Source organism: Oncorhynchus gorbuscha, linkage group LG18, assembly GCF_021184085.1.
Source record: "Oncorhynchus gorbuscha isolate QuinsamMale2020 ecotype Even-year linkage group LG18, OgorEven_v1.0, whole genome shotgun sequence".
Classification (NCBI taxonomy): Eukaryota; Metazoa; Chordata; class Actinopteri; order Salmoniformes; family Salmonidae; genus Oncorhynchus; species Oncorhynchus gorbuscha.
This window is the reverse complement of record NC_060190.1, coordinates 24,132,346-24,147,837: the sequence shown is the minus strand read 5'-3', so window position 1 is coordinate 24,147,837 and position 15,492 is coordinate 24,132,346. Positions and strand designations below refer to the sequence as shown.

The window sequence follows — 15,492 nt, the reverse complement described above, 5'->3', positions numbered from 1 at the left end:
CTGACACATACTCTTGTAAGAGGATGACGGCACGTTGGCCCATGGTGGTGTTCTTCAACATCCTAGATGTGTCGGCCTACAACGCGCTTGTGGTGTGGATGAAGGTGAATTCAGGCTGAAAGCAGGGGAAATTCTTCAAGAGGAGACTATTCCTTGAAGAGTTGGGGAAAGCCATGGTGGCACCCCTCATTCAAAGGCGTCAACATCTTCCTCAAACACCATCCTCGGCTGGATTGGTGAGAGATATACAAGGGCCAGAAGCAAGATCTATGGCCACCAGAGACAGAAGAGACTAAAGGAAGAGGTGCAAAAGAGATGTCAAAACGAGCATTATGTGCCATAAATCCAGTGCATATATTTGCAAGGCACATGCAACAACCACCAGGGATTGTCCAACATGTGCATGAGAACACACAAAATGTAACCACCATTGATTGACAGATTGTAAACATTTGGATGTTTTTGTTATTGTTAGTAATACTGTTATTGTTACTGTTGTTCTTTAATGTGTTCAGACATTCATTTTGTAATAATGGTAAAGTTTCCATGTGTAGTTTTGGGCCTATGTCCTTTCTTTACTTATAAAATCATACCGGTCAGTTTTGACCAGGAACACAACAGATGTTATTTTGTGCCACTATTTAAACATTTGAAATGGTTTCAAAACAAATGTCCTTATTAAACGTTGACACAAAGTAGTCTATGATAAATAGCACAATATATTTCATCTGAGTATTTTTATAGTCAAAATAATCCATATATTATGCTTTTTTTACTAAAAAATGCTCAGGTCAATGAGGTCTACAGGCCATAAATAGCAAATAGAAGTTTAAAATTGGAATGTTCACAAGAACTTAAGTTGATTAAAAAGATCTAACACAACATTAGGTAATAATATATGTATCATTATGGATTTATAATCAGCTATAATGGGGCGGTCATTTTGGACCGGGAACACATAATTAATTAACATAAAACGAACACAACAGGAGGATTAATTAAGAAGGTTTTGTGAATCTGGCACCAGGGCCATAAGAAAATATTGAAGATTCATGCCATGAAATGGAACTCCTCAAAACCATCTGCCGCCTTTCCGGAAGGTAAATAATGTAACACTTCCTGGCTTGAAAGAAATCGCGTGTTTTAAAACTTTTGCACTGACGAACCTACATGGGTTTTTTCCCCCAACGTCTTTGTATTGCTACTACAGCTAATGACCTGTGTAGTAGCTTTATATAATTAATATGACACAATGTTAGTTTGAAATGCCGTTGTAACTTAGTAAGTAACAAGCTTGTTCCTTGCATGACTAGAGTAAGCTAGATAGCCGGCTAACGTACGCTAGCTACCGCCCGGTAAGTTAGTTCAGGAATTGTTGGCCCATGCCATGTGTCTCACTCTGTATCGATTAAAACGTAATTTGGCATAGTATAGAGCAAACAAGGCAACGTTGTCCAAAAGGAATTTATTTTGTTGAGTTCATTGACTTGTGTTAGTTGGTAGTATTCATTGAGACTTAAAAGAACGGTAGTATCAGCTAACGTTAGTCCAACATGGTCTTCTTCACGTGCAATGCGTGTGGTGAATCACTAAAGAAAGCCCAAGTCGAAAAACATGTGAACATGTGCCGTGGATGTGAAATTTTGTCATGCATTGACTGCGGGAAAGACTTTTGGTAAGTGCTTGTGAATGTTTTTTTCCCTTCTTGCTGTGTTGGGTACATCGCAGTTTGGTTGCTTGCTTTGCATAGCCAACATTGAACCAGTATCTGTCTGTGCGTTTAGACACCTCTAACGCCCAAAAGGCTCAGATTGAAGCTCTCATTCACTAGCTGTGTAAGCGTTATAACGTTAAAATACGTTCGTTGATCACTACATATGGAGTTTCGCTGAGTAACTATCTTAATTCACTCCCGTTACGGCTGATATGTACTTTCAAAACAGGTCTAAATAAAAATGTATGTATTGGGGCTGCCGAAGAGGCACTTTTTAGGTTGCTTGTGCATTTTTATTTAGACCTTATTTGGAAGTACATAAAAGTCTAATTGCATTCATCAAATACTTCGTAAAACACAGATGTAGACTAACAGTGAAATGCTTACTTACGGGCCCTTCCAAACTAGGCAGAGAAAGAAAGTATACGAAATAATAGAAAGTTAATTAATAACATGTATCCCAATCACTGCCCTGGGGCATTGGGATATTTATTTAGACCAGAGGAAAGAGTGCCTCCTACTGGCCCTCCAACACCACTTCCAGCAGCATCTGGTCTCCCATCCAGGAACTGACCAGGACCGACCCTGCTTAGCTTCAGAAGCAAGCCAGCAGTGGTATGCAGGGTGGTATGCTGCTGGCACGATGGTGTGTCACGGGACTAGTCTGAAGGTAACCGTTACTGGTTTAAAAAACAAACAAATGGAAGTATGAAGGCAGTGTTGTGCTACCTTAAAAAAGGGTTAAATATGTGTTTTAAAAATGTGTACTGAATGAACAATGAACACTTATTTTAACTTAATATAATACATAAAATCAATTTAGTCTCAAATAAATAAGTAAACTTGTAAAATTTGGTTAAATAATGCAAAACCACAGTGTTGGAGAAGAAAGTAAAATTGCAATATGTGCCATGTAAAAAAGCTAACATTTAAGTTCTTTGCTCAGAACATGAGAACAAACGAAAGCTGGTGGTTCCGTTTAACATGAGTCTTCAATATTCCCAGTTAAGAGATTTTAGGTTGTAGTTATTATAGGACTATTTCTCTCTATACCATTTGTATTTCGTATACCTTTGACTATTGGATGTTCTTATAGGCACTATAGTATTTCCAGCCTAATATCGGGAGTTGATAGGCTTGAAGTCAAACAGCGCTGTGCTTCAAGCATTGCGAAAAGCTGCTGGTGAACGGAGGAAAGTTTGGTTTGAATGAATGCTTACGAGCCTGCTGCTGTCTACCACTGCTCAGTCAGACTGCTCTATCAAATATCAAATCATAGACTTAATTATAATATATAATCACACGGAAATACGAGGCTTAGGTCATTAATATGGTCAAATTCGGAAACTATCATTTCAAAAATAAAACGTTTATTCTTTCCGCTCCGTATTTTATTGAACAGGTGACAACCCCAAGTCTAAATATTGCTGTTACATTGCACAACCTTCAATGTCATGTTATAATTATGTAAAATTCTGGCAAATTAATTACGGCCTTTGTTAGGAAGAAATGGTCTTCACACAGTTCGCAACGAACCAGGCGACCCAAACTGCTGCATATACCCTGACTCTGCTTACACTGAACTCAAGAGAAGTGACACACTTTCAGGCACCGCATTGATTATATGCAACGCAGGACAAGGTAGATAAACAAACTAGTAATATCATCAACCATGTGTAGTTAACTAGTGATTGTGTTAATAAGATTGATTGTTTTTTATAAGACATGTTTAATGCTAGCTAGCACCTTACCATGGCTCCTTGCTGCCCTCGCATAACAGGTAGTCAACTTGCCATGCAGTCTCCTCGTGGAGTTCCATGTAATCGGCCATAATATGTGTCCAAAAATGCCGATGACGATTGTTATGAAAACATGAAATCGGCCGTTCGATTAATCGGTTGACCTCTACACCAGATACTGGGAGATTTAATTCAGCAGGACAATAAACTAAAACAAAAGGCCAAATCTACACTGGAGTGAATTGTTTTTTAACCTAAATGTGCTTGAAAATGTATGTGAAGAGGTGAATGGTTTTCTATCCATGATCAACAAATATGACAGAATAATTTTTAAAAGAATAATGGGCAAGTATTGTACAATCCAGGTGTGCAAAGCTCTGAGACTTACCCAGAAAGACTCACAGCTGTAATTGCTGCCAAATGTGATTCTAACGTGTATTATCTCGGGTTCACATTGTCATTATGAGATATTGTGTGTCGTTGGGTGAGGGAAAAAATCTATTGAATCCATTTTGAATTCAGGCTATAACACAACAAAATAAATGTAAGTCAAGGGGTATGAATACTTTATATAGGCACCGTATTACTAGGACTAAACTGATTAGGTATTGGGATAGATACTGGCCGTAATTGGAGTAAATGAAGATGGCTGCTTAGTGAAACTCCATATTTTGCGATCAACAAACGTGTTTTGACGTAACACTTGCAGAGCTGGTGAATGGGAGTTTGAATCTGTGCTTTGTCTCAAACACATATACTGGTTCAAGCCAACATCACACGTTGAACAGGTAAATGATTATGATGGGTACATAGCTATTCTATGTCTTCCCCCAACAGGGGAAATGACTACAAGAACCACATCAAATGCATCAGCGAGGATCAGAAGTATGGGGGCAAGGGCTATGAGGCTAAGTCCAACAAAGGGGATGTCAAACAGCAACAATGGATTCAAGTGAGAAATAGATCGTTCATCTGAGTTCCCTTTTTTGTTTCTCAGCACTTTGTGGGGTAGATGATTAATGGATGAGATTTTTCCATAGAGGATCCAAGAAGCCATGAACAAACCAGGAATCGGTGCCAAGCTGAAAGATGTTCTAAATCAAGTCAGTTCGTATGACAACGTCCCAAGAAAGAAGTCGAAGTTCCAGGTTGGTTATTTCTATGGTTGCTAAGGATATTATGGTCCGTTTATTGTCAGTGGTGCGTGACTTTGTGCTGGACCGCAGTGTCCGTTTACTGCTATTTTATGCTTGGCTTGCTGAAATGTTAAATCACTCTGTTGTAATAATGCGGTCACGTGGTGCTCACTCCATCAGAACTGGATGAAGAACAGTCTGAAGATCCACAATCCCACGCTGCATGACCAGGTGTGGGACATCTTTTCAGCAGCAACCAGCAGCGTGAGTATCTCTTAAAGGAAGGGTGTTAACATAGGGTCATAGGGTCATTAGGGTCATTTAGCAAACTCTTATCTAGGGATGCACCGATATTATAATTTTTGGCCGATGCTGATATTTTCCTTGCCAAAAACCACAATACCGATACCCAATATTACATTTTTAAGCAGCCTTTTAAGCATTCTAGTACAGTTAAATAGTTGAAACACACACACAGGCTAAAGGTTATTTTGTTGGCATTTACGTATGTCCCTATTACCAGTAAAACATAATCAAAACCTATTTCTTTCACTTACTTGCTGTGCTGTTTCGTTGTTCAGTCGTTTCATTCTCAACCAGAATTTCATCATACATGTCAAGCAGTGATGTTTCAGCTCTGTCTGTCTGTGGCCTCTTCTGTCGTGGGTCCTCTTTCTCGGTGTGCACTGTCACTGTGTCTTTTTCCATCTTGTCCAACTGTCTGTAACATTTCACGTAAACCCTGTTTCTTGTCTGCTTCGAAGTAGTGGTCCCTGTACCTAGCATCGAACATGGTGGCGACACAGTAAAGAGGCTCAGAGAGAATGCCACTGAATCGCTTGTTCACAGCCTCTTGTAGAGTACTTTTGCAAGTTTTAACAACACGGTCTGTGTCTGCAGTTTTGTTGAGCAGGCTTTTTAATGCCATGTCAGAGGGTATCACGTCTGCTGCAGATGCAGTTGATGAGCTTATTTCTCGAGTCAGTGGAGCTAGGAGTGTGTTCATGTTTCCAACCCAAACAAGGTTCAAACCACTGAGGAAGTACAGCTCCCGCTCAGCCCAGAAAACTTATGATTTTTCACCGCAAATAATCCGATTATTGGAGGACAAAAGTTTTAGCTGTTATACTGTCCCACTGATGTAATAAGGTGAATGATTTGTGAAAGAGCGTAAATGACTTAAATGTAATGTAAATGTATATTATGATTTTTCACCGCAAATACCGATTATTGGAGGACAAAAAAGCTGATACCGATTAATCGGTCGATTTGTGAATAACAATATATATATATATATATATATATATATATTTTAAAATGTATTTGTAATAATGACAATTACAGCAATACTGAATGAACACTTATTTTAACTTAATATAATGCATCAATAAAATAAATTTAGCCTCAAGTAAATAATGAAACATGTTCAATTTGGTTTAAATAATGTAAAAACAAAGTGTTGGAGAAGAAAGTAAAAGTGCAATATGTGCTATGTAAGAAAGCTAACGTTTAAGTTCCTTGCTCAGAACATGAGAACATATGAAAGCTGGTGGTTCCTTTTATCATGAGTCTTCAATATTCCCAGGTAAGAAGTTTTAGGTTGTAGTTATTATAGGAATTATAGGACTATTTCCCTCTATACCATTTGTATTTCATTAACCTTTGACTATTGGATGTTCTTATAGGCACTTTAGTATTGCCAGTGTAACAGTGTAGCTTCTGTCCCTCTCCTCGCTCCTCCCTGGGCTCGAACCAGCAACACAACGACAACAGCCACCCTCGAAGCAGCGCTACCCATGCAGAGCAAGGGGAACAACTACTAGAAGGCTCAGAGCGAGTGATGTTTGAAACGCTATTAGCGAGTGCTAACTAGCTAGCCATTTCACTTCGGTTACACAAGCCTCATCTCGGGAGTTGATAGGCTTGAAGTCATAAACAGTGCAATGCTTGACGCACAACGAAGAGCTACTGGAAAAACGCACGAAAGTGCTGTTTGAATTAATGTTTACGTGCCTGATTCTGCCTACCACCGCTCAGTCAGATACATAGATACTTGTATGCTCAGTCAGATTATATGCAACGCAGGACACGCTAGATAATATCTAGTAATATCATCAACCATGTGTAGTTAACTAGTGATTATGATTGATTTGTTTTTATAAGATAAGTTTAATGCTAGCAAGCAAATTACCTTGGATTACTGAATTCGAGTGCAACCAGAGAGAGGCAGGTCGTTATTGCATTGGACTTTTTCTTTTTTTCTCCTTTATTTAACCAGGTAGGCTAGTTGAGAACAAGTTCTCATTTGCAACTGCGACCTGGCCAAGATAAAGCATAGCAGTGTGAACAGACGTTCCAGAGTTACACATGGAGTAAACAATTAACAAGTCAATAACACAGTAGAAAAAAAAGAGTCTATATACATTGTGTGCAAAGGGCATGAGTAGGCAGGCGAATAATTACAATTTTGCAGATTAACACTGGAGTGATAAATGATCAGATGGTCATGTACAGGTAGAGATATTGGTGTGCCAAAGAGCAGAAAAGTAAATAAATATAAACCGTATGGGGATGAGGTAGGTAAAGTTGGGTGGGCTATTTACCGATAGACTATGTACAGCTGCAGCGATCGGTTAGCTGCTCAGATAGCAGATGTTTGAAGTTGGTGAGGGAGATAAAAGTCTCCAATTTCAGCAATTTTTGCAATTCGTTCCAGTCACAGGCAGCAGAGAACTGGAATGAAAGGCGGCCAAATGAGGTGTTGGCTTTAGGGATGATCAGTGAGATACATCTGCTGGAGCGCATGCTACGGGTGGGTGTTGCCATCGTGACCAGTGAACTGAGATAAGGCGGAGCTTTACCTAGCATGGACTTGTAGATGACCTGGAGCCAGTGGGTCTGGCAACGAATATGTAGCGAGGGCCAGCCGACTAGAGCATACAAGTCGCAGTGGTGGGTAGTATAAGGTGCTTTAGTAGCAAAACGGATGGCACTGTGATAAACTGCATCCAGTTTGCTGAGTAGAGTATTGGAAGCTATTTTGTAGATGACATCGCTGAAGTCGAGGATCGGTAGGATAATCAGTTTTACTAGGGTAAGTTTGGCGGTGTGAGTGAAGGAGGCTTTGTTGCGGAATAGAAAGCCGATTCTAGATTTGATTTTAGATTGGAGATGTTTGATATGAGTCTGGAAGGAGAGTTTACCGTCTAGCCAGACACCTAGGTACTTATAGATGTCCACATATTCTAGGTCGGAACCATCCAGGGTGGTGATGCCAGTCGGGCGTGCGGGTGCAGGCAGCAAACGGTTGAAAAGCATGCATTTGGTTTTTACTAGTGTTTAAGAGCAGTTGGGGGCCACGGAAGGAGTGTTGTATGGCATTGAAGCTCGTTTGGAGGTTAGATAACACAGTGTCCAAGGACGGGCCGGATGTATACAGAATAGTGTCGTCTGCGAAGAGGTGGATCAGGGAATCGCCCGCAGCAAGAGCAACATCATTGTTATATACAGAGAAAAGAGTCGGCCCGAGAATTGAACCCTGTGGCACCCCCATAGAGACTGCCAGAGGACTGGACAGCATGCCCTCCGATTTGACACACTGAACTCTTGTCTGCAAAGTAGTTGGTGAACTAGTTAACTGTAAGGTTGCAATATTGAATCCCCTGAGCTGACAAGGTGAAAATATGTCGTTCTGCCCCTGAATGAGGCAGTTAACCCACCATTCCTAGGCCGTCATTGAAAATAAGAATGTGTTCTTATCTGACTTGCCTAGTTAAAGAAAGGTATAAAAAATATTTTCTTTTTTACTGCGCCCAAAAATACTGATTTCCGATTGTTATGGAAACTTTAAATCGGCCCTAATTAATCGGCCATTCCGATTAATCGGTCGACCTCTAGTTTAAACATGTTCTCAAATGGCAGTAGCGGTATGAGAACCAACACATTCTTGAGCATGCAATGCGGCTTTCCTCAGTATGAAATTCTCGTCGACCCACTGTGCTGTCAGACTCAGCATGTTCATGGGGCTGACGTCGCTGGTCCAAATGTCAGTCGTGAAGCTAATAGCAGTGACGCCCATAGCAAGTAGCTCAGGGATGTGTGTTTCAACAATACTATCTAACTCTGGTAGGGCAACATCTGAAAAATAGCGCCTACTTAGATGTGTGTACCGGGGCTCGAAGTGCTCAATCATTCGGCGAAAGCCAACATCATCCACGATAGATAACGGTTAAGGGTAATGAATTAGGTTATCTTGGCGTTAATGGATTTAGTCTTTGAATTCTCTCTTTCTAATGACTGCTCGACTTGAACTTGTTTAGTTGTCTGGGGGTGATTCACTTTCAAATGAGTAATTAGGTTTGTGGTATTGACAGATTTCACTTTCTCCCATCCTCGGGAAAAAATAGCAACACAGACGTTGCATATGGACATTTCGTCAACTTCCTTTGAAACTTCAAAAAAATAGATCCACACAGCAGACTAGGTTAGTCAGCTTTGACATTGATTTTGCACATCGACGTTAATCTAGACATCAGGCCGATGTTGGCATTTTTAGCTAATATTGTCCGATTCCAATATGCTTACCGATATATCGTGCATTCTGAGGGTGAATGAGCAAGACAAAAGATTTAAGTGCCTTTGAATGGAGTATGGTAGTAGGTGCCAAGCACACCGGTTTATGTGTTAAGAACTGCAACACTGGTGGGTTTTTCACACAACAGTTTCCTGTATGTATCAAGAATGGTCCACCACCCAAAGGACATCCAGCCAACTTGACACAGCTTTGGGGAGCATTGGAGTCAACATGGGCAAGCGTCCCTGTGGAAAGCTTTCGACACCTTGTACAGTCCATGCCCTGACGAATTGAGGCTGTTCTGAGTGCAAAGGGGGTGTAACTCAATATTAGGAAGGTGTTCCTAATGTTTTGTCCACTCAGTTGATATGATATATTAAACAGAATCCATGTGTATTTTTACAAATCATGTGACGTTAACTAAAGCAATTGATTTAATTTTCATAATTCAAAGCAATGTTATATGAATAAACTTTTGATTTTAGCTGGCTCCCGAAGCCCCGAATCAGACTGAGGAACCCAGGCAGTCTGTTGCTGAAAGCAAGACCGAGACTAATGGGAGCCATCAGAATGGCACATCGGAGGAGCCACCACCAGAGAAGAAGAAGTTGAACAAGCGTGAGCGCAAAGAGGCAAGACAAAAGAAAAGCGGGAAGAAAGAAAAGAAAGCCCCGGAGAACGATAGCACCGAGGAGGAGGAAGCAAGCGCAGGCAAACGAAAGGACAAGAAAAGGAAGAGGAGTTCTGAGGAAGATGGGGAGCAAAAAGGCCACGATGCTGGAGGAGAGGTGACCACCAAGAAACGGAAGACCAGTAAAAAGGACAGTTCCGAAGGTATATAACACATTTTCAAGGGGTTCTTTTCTCAAGTGAGTGTGACACTGCGTTTCTGCTCTTCTTCACACTTGCTGTTGGAAAATGCACATTAGTCTTTGATTCAGTTTCTTTTTATTCTACCTTCCAGATGACCAAAATACAGAGGCGGCTGAGGAGGAGGCAGAGGGTGCTGCAGGAGAAGCAAGTTCCAAAGGTACCAGTTATTCTCGGAATGTGCTCATTGTCCTGCATAGTTTTCATAGTGAGAAAAGACTTGGGCTCCATCCAAATTCACCACATTTTTTTCCCGAAGTGTGCACTTGCACATGGCCCTTTCATGGATTGAAAAGCATTGGCTGGAGGGAGTTTTCAATTTTGTTAAATCCATGCCCGAGAAGGGTGCACACTTTGAGAAGAGTGGAGAATTGGGACGCACATTGGACTTAGGTCATTACCTCTGTTTTTTACATTTTCAAAATGTTGCCACCAGGGGACAGTGTTGACACATCCCTTTGCTGCAGAGTAGGCCTACATAAATGTGCTTTCAATAATAGTTGGAAACAGTGATTATCAGATATCAGACAAAAGCACCTTCAATTTTAAATTGTCATGCATGTAGTAAGACTCAAGCCACCCAAGTCATAGACTGTTCTCTACTACCGCACAGCAAGCGGTACTGGAGCGCCAAGTCTGACCCAAAAAGGTACCTGAACAGCTTCCAAGCAGTAAGACTGCTAAACAGTTCATCAAATGGCTACAATTCACATTGAACCTCCCCCTCTTATTTATTTCTTTATCTTAATTGTTTTACATTGACTCCATTGCACTGGCTATATGCACATTCACTAAGGACACTTACTAGACTACGCACACACTCATTGACACTCCAACACACACACTACATAAGCTTACACACACAAAAGACACACTCATATTGACGCCACACTCACACATACACTTTCACACTTCACATACACTGCTGATACTCTGTTTACTATATATCCTAGTCACTTTTACCTCTAACCACATGTACAGTGCATTAGGAAAGTATTCAGACCCCTTCCCTTTTTTCACATTTTGTTACGTTATAGCCTTATTCTAAAATGGATTAAATGCATTTTTTCCCTCATCAATCTACATACAATACCCAATGGCAAAGCGAGAACAGGTGTAAAAATGTTATCAAATGCGTTAAAAAAAATACAAAAATTGATACCTAATTGACATAAATATTCAGACCCTTCGCTATGAGACAAAAAATTGAGCTCCTGTGCATCCTGTTTCCATTGATCGTCCTTGAGATGTTTCTACAACTTGATTGGAGTCCGGCTATGGTGAATTCAATCGTTTGGACATGATTTGGAAAGGCACACTCCTGTCTATATAAGGTCCCACAGTTGACAGTGCATGTCAGAACAAAAACCAAGCCATGAGGTTGAAGGAATTGTCTGTAGAGCTTCGAGATAGGATTGTGTTGGGGCACAGATCTTGGGAAGGGTACCAAAAAATGTTGGCAGCATAGAATGTCCCGAAGAACACAGTGGCCTCCATCATTCTTAAATGGAAGAAGTTTGGAACAAGCAAGACTCTTCCTAGAGCTGGCCACCGGGCCAAATTCAGCAATTGGGGGAGAAGGGAGGTGACCAAGAACATGATGGTCACTCTGGCAGATCGCCGGAGTTCCTCTGTGGAGATGGGAGAACCTTCCAGAAAGACAACCATCTTTGCAGCACTCCACCAATCAGGCCTTTATGGTGGAGTGGCCAAACTGAAGCCAATCCTCAGTAAAAGGCACATGACAGCCTGCTTGGAGTTTGCCAAAAGGCACCTAATGTACTCAGGCCATGAGAAACAAGATTCTCTGGTCAGATGAAACCAAGATTGAACTCTTTGGCTTGAATGCCAATCGTCACATCTGGAGGAAAACTGGCACCCTCCCTACGGTGAAGCATGGTGGTGGCAGAATCATGCTGTGGGGATGTTTTTCCACAGCAGCGACTGGGAGACTAGTTAGGATCGAGGGAAAGATGAACGTAGCAAAGTACAGAGATCCTTGATGAAAACCTGCTCAGGACCTCAGACTGGGGTGAAGGTTCACCTTCCAACAGGACAATGAACCTAAGCACATAGCCAAGACAACACAGGAGTAGCTTCGGGACAAGTCTCAATGTCTTTGAGGGGCCCAGCCAGAGCCCAGACTTGAAGTCGATCAAACATCTCTGGAGAGACCCGAACATAGCTTGTGCAGCGACGCTCTAACCTGACAGCTTGATAGGATGTGCAGAAAAGAATGGGAGAAACTCCCCAAAACTGGTGTGCCAAGCTTGTAGCGTCATACCCAAGACGACATGAGGCTTTAATCGCTGCCAAAAGTGCTTTAACAAAGTACAAAGTAACAGTTTCTGACTCGTATCCATGCCAAATAGGCTGTTTTCAAGGGGATTTGTTGCTTTTTAAAGGATCTGAATACTTACGTAATGTGAGATTTAGTTTTTTTTTTGTGCAAAAACTTCTAAAAGTCTGTTTTTACTTTGTCATTATGGGGTATTGTAGTAGATTGATGAGGGGAAAAAGTACAATTTAATCAATTTTAGAATAAGGCTATAACGTAACAAAATGTGGAAAAAGAGAAGGTCTGAATACTTTCCTAATGCACTGTAAATACTGTACCTCAACTCTCTCATACCCCTACACATTGACTCTGTACTGGTACACTTTGTATATAGCGTCTTTATTGTTTTTGTGCTACTATTTCATTTTTTATTTGTCTTACTTTTTAACGCTGCACTGTTGGGAATGGACTCGTAAGACAGCATGTAACTGTGAAGTCTACACCTGTTCTCGTTGGCGCATGTGTCCAATGCGCCAACATGTCATGATCAGCTAATGCTCTTGTTTGACTTCCAGGAAAGTTCAATTGGAAAGGAACGATAAAGGCAGTCTTAAAACAATCTCCTGAAGAAGGACTTGCGGTGAAAAAACTCAGGAAGAAGGTATGTTCATCTGAATCAGACATCTATGAATATTGTGTGTCACACAAGATAGTTATAGGTCAGCTTTTCTGGCAGCTCACTTTTATTTGTACATTTGATCAAATATAGTTCATACATACTGATGGAGCAGCATGTTTAACAATTTTACATTATGCCTGTAGGGCTAGAATAGTGATATGACATGGTCATGATTGTAATTGTCACTGTTTTCACTAATGGCACTATTCATTTTTCCTTCCAGGTTTTGTCAGCTTACTACTCATTCAGCGGAGAGGGGAATTTCAAATCAGAAGAGGAGCTGCTCGCACTGTTCAACAAGAAGATTAAAGGCAACCCCAAGTTTAGAGAATTAAAAGACAAAGTTAGACTTGTAAAGTAGATCATGAATTCCAGCATGGCTGTTTTAACAACTCACCGTCGTCTTCAGTGGTATGCGTGTCATTTTAAAGACGTCATCTGAAAGATTAAATCATTTTTCAACACCAAGTCATAACCCTTTACTGACTTTTAATTGGACACCAATGCTGTCTTGTTTCTTTAAGACTAGAAACAATGCAGGCTTTAGTGTAAAGAGCCACTGAACATGCCAATTTGCACATGTTTTTCTGTTGCTCATTAGGAAAATGAGATTTCCATCTTGGAGGTGTGCTTCCTGAAAAATTCCACGTTTGGTTAATGATGTTATTCCCCTATGAGACACTAGCCTATTTCATGTCTTCAAAATCCCCAGAAAGAATCTATAACTCAAGAACTCCGTAATAAATGTTAACGCTTTTGCCGAGGATGTTTTAGTTCAGCAATTTTACATTTAACTAAGGTGTTTAGTGCAGTATTTCTGAAGTTAGAAAATATGAGACATGTTGTCTTATGTAAAGAAAGTCAGAGCTGCTGGGCAGGTCTGCCTCACTGTCTATGCTATTGGTTAAAGCGCAATCACCGCAGCTGGTCATCCATGGTTAGTGGGAAAATGGACATTGTCAAATCAGCACCCAACCTTCATTTACCCATTGTGACGTACGGATGTTCCAAACTCTTTTGGACATGACTGATGATTTAATATGATTATTTACACTGTAGTCGATTCTGACACTAGAATAACGGTTTCTGACTCGTATCCATGCCAAATAGGCTGTTTTCAAGGGGATTTGTTGCTTTTTAAAGGCATTCGCTCTGTTTGCAACATGTTCATTTGAATAGAGACACTTGTTTAATGATTGGTGTGAACGGACCTAATGAGTGTTCTGTAAAAGCAAGACTGACAAATGGAGGTGGTTTAGAAGCACTCGTGTGATAAGGGCTTACCTAAACTTCCAAACGGACTTATTCGAGACAAAGAAGTTAGAGCACTTAACAAAAAAGGCAGAGATTAATTCGTTGAATTATTTATTTTGGAAGTTTTTCTTGGTTAGCCCATTCGATGGATGTTTGTCATTGTTGTCTAACACCCCTCCTATTTTCCTGTTTGCTTTAGTGCGGAGGCCCACCTGGACTCACCCCAGGCTAATACTTAGGCTTTAGTTCAGCAAGATAAACACTGTCTTGTTGCATGCTTTGTTTGTTTAATCATTTGCATCCTATTAATTGAGCAATAAGAATTTACAAAAATTATTTTCATGTACCTTAGGGTTAATAGTGGTTGTGGAGGATACTGGCTCTTTCACATTCCAACCCACAGTACGGCTGTGAAACGGTACCTTATCTCTGGGATTGGATGTGGAAGGGGAGGGGTGCACCTGAGGTGAATTTGACTCTCACACGGGACGGGGCTAATGCACATTCCTCGGCACCCAGAACGGGGTTCATTTGGCCGGGTACACAGAAGCGCCATAGAATCAAGACATTGGTGTCAGCCTCAGGTGAAGTTTTAATGCTGTCTGATTTCCACCACTCAAATGTTACCTGCATACACACACTCACTGCACACAAACACCCACGGCCACAGTCACTAGGAGATGCTGGAGGAAATATCCTCAGCTTTATGAAGCTCCTGCTAATCCTTCCGAGTTTAACACTGATCCTCATTCATCGCTGCGCTTACCTGTAATTATATATTGCATACTTTGGGTATTAGCAAAGCTGTTACTCAAGTTTGCAATTATTAAAATTGTGTTTTCTGGCCAGTATTGGGTTCAAGCTCACATTTTTAAATTGTTTTTCAGTGCAGACCTTACAGAATACTCCAAAGCATAAATGTCATTACACGAATAGTCTTTATTTCACTCAATTTTAACATGGTCATAAAGAGCACATTTTTTACTTCTTAATAAATATGTTTCCCATCTCAAGAGGTTTGAACTTGTTAAAACATCTATAGCCATCTATATGGGTAACAGCGTTGATATGTTATGCTCAGCGCACTCAGTTTTCCACCACAAAACACCAGGAAATTGGAAAAAAAAGTAGAACCACCGCACCTGCTTTTTATACTATAATTTGACTTAGATGTTCAATATGTTTAAAATAAAAAGATTAAGGAATAGTTTTACTTCAGTTCGTGTTAGAGGGTTGACATTAAACCGGA

The 15,492-nt window shown here is 40.6% G+C and overlaps 1 protein-coding gene across 1 annotated transcript; it reads left to right on the top strand.

Moving 5' to 3' along the window:
• The first annotated feature begins 1,102 nt into the window (after window positions 1–1,102).
• lyar (Ly1 antibody reactive homolog (mouse)) lies at window positions 1,103–13,457 on the top strand. Its single transcript, XM_046313121.1, has 8 exons — window positions 1,103–1,675; window positions 4,291–4,405; window positions 4,494–4,601; window positions 4,770–4,853; window positions 9,648–9,996; window positions 10,127–10,192; window positions 12,886–12,971; window positions 13,213–13,457. Exons 1-8 carry the CDS (start codon window positions 1,554–1,556, stop codon window positions 13,348–13,350), a joined length of 1,068 nt encoding a protein of 355 aa, XP_046169077.1. The 5' UTR covers window positions 1,103–1,553; the 3' UTR covers window positions 13,351–13,457.
• The last annotated feature ends 2,035 nt before the right edge of the window (window positions 13,458–15,492 follow it).

What these genes read in the sequence shown, in the direction of transcription:
- lyar (XM_046313121.1), top strand. Translation starts at nt 1,554, where the DNA reads ATGGTCTTCTTCACGTGCAATGCGTGTGGTGAATCACTAAAGAAAGCC. An exon ending in AGGAGAAGCAAGTTCCAAAG is followed by an intron (nt 10,193 to 12,885) that starts GTACCAGTTATT and finishes TTTGACTTCCAG; the next exon opens with GAAAGTTCAATTGGAAAGGA. An exon ending in TGAAAAAACTCAGGAAGAAG is followed by an intron (nt 12,972 to 13,212) that starts GTATGTTCATCT and finishes TTTTCCTTCCAG; the next exon opens with GTTTTGTCAGCTTACTACTC.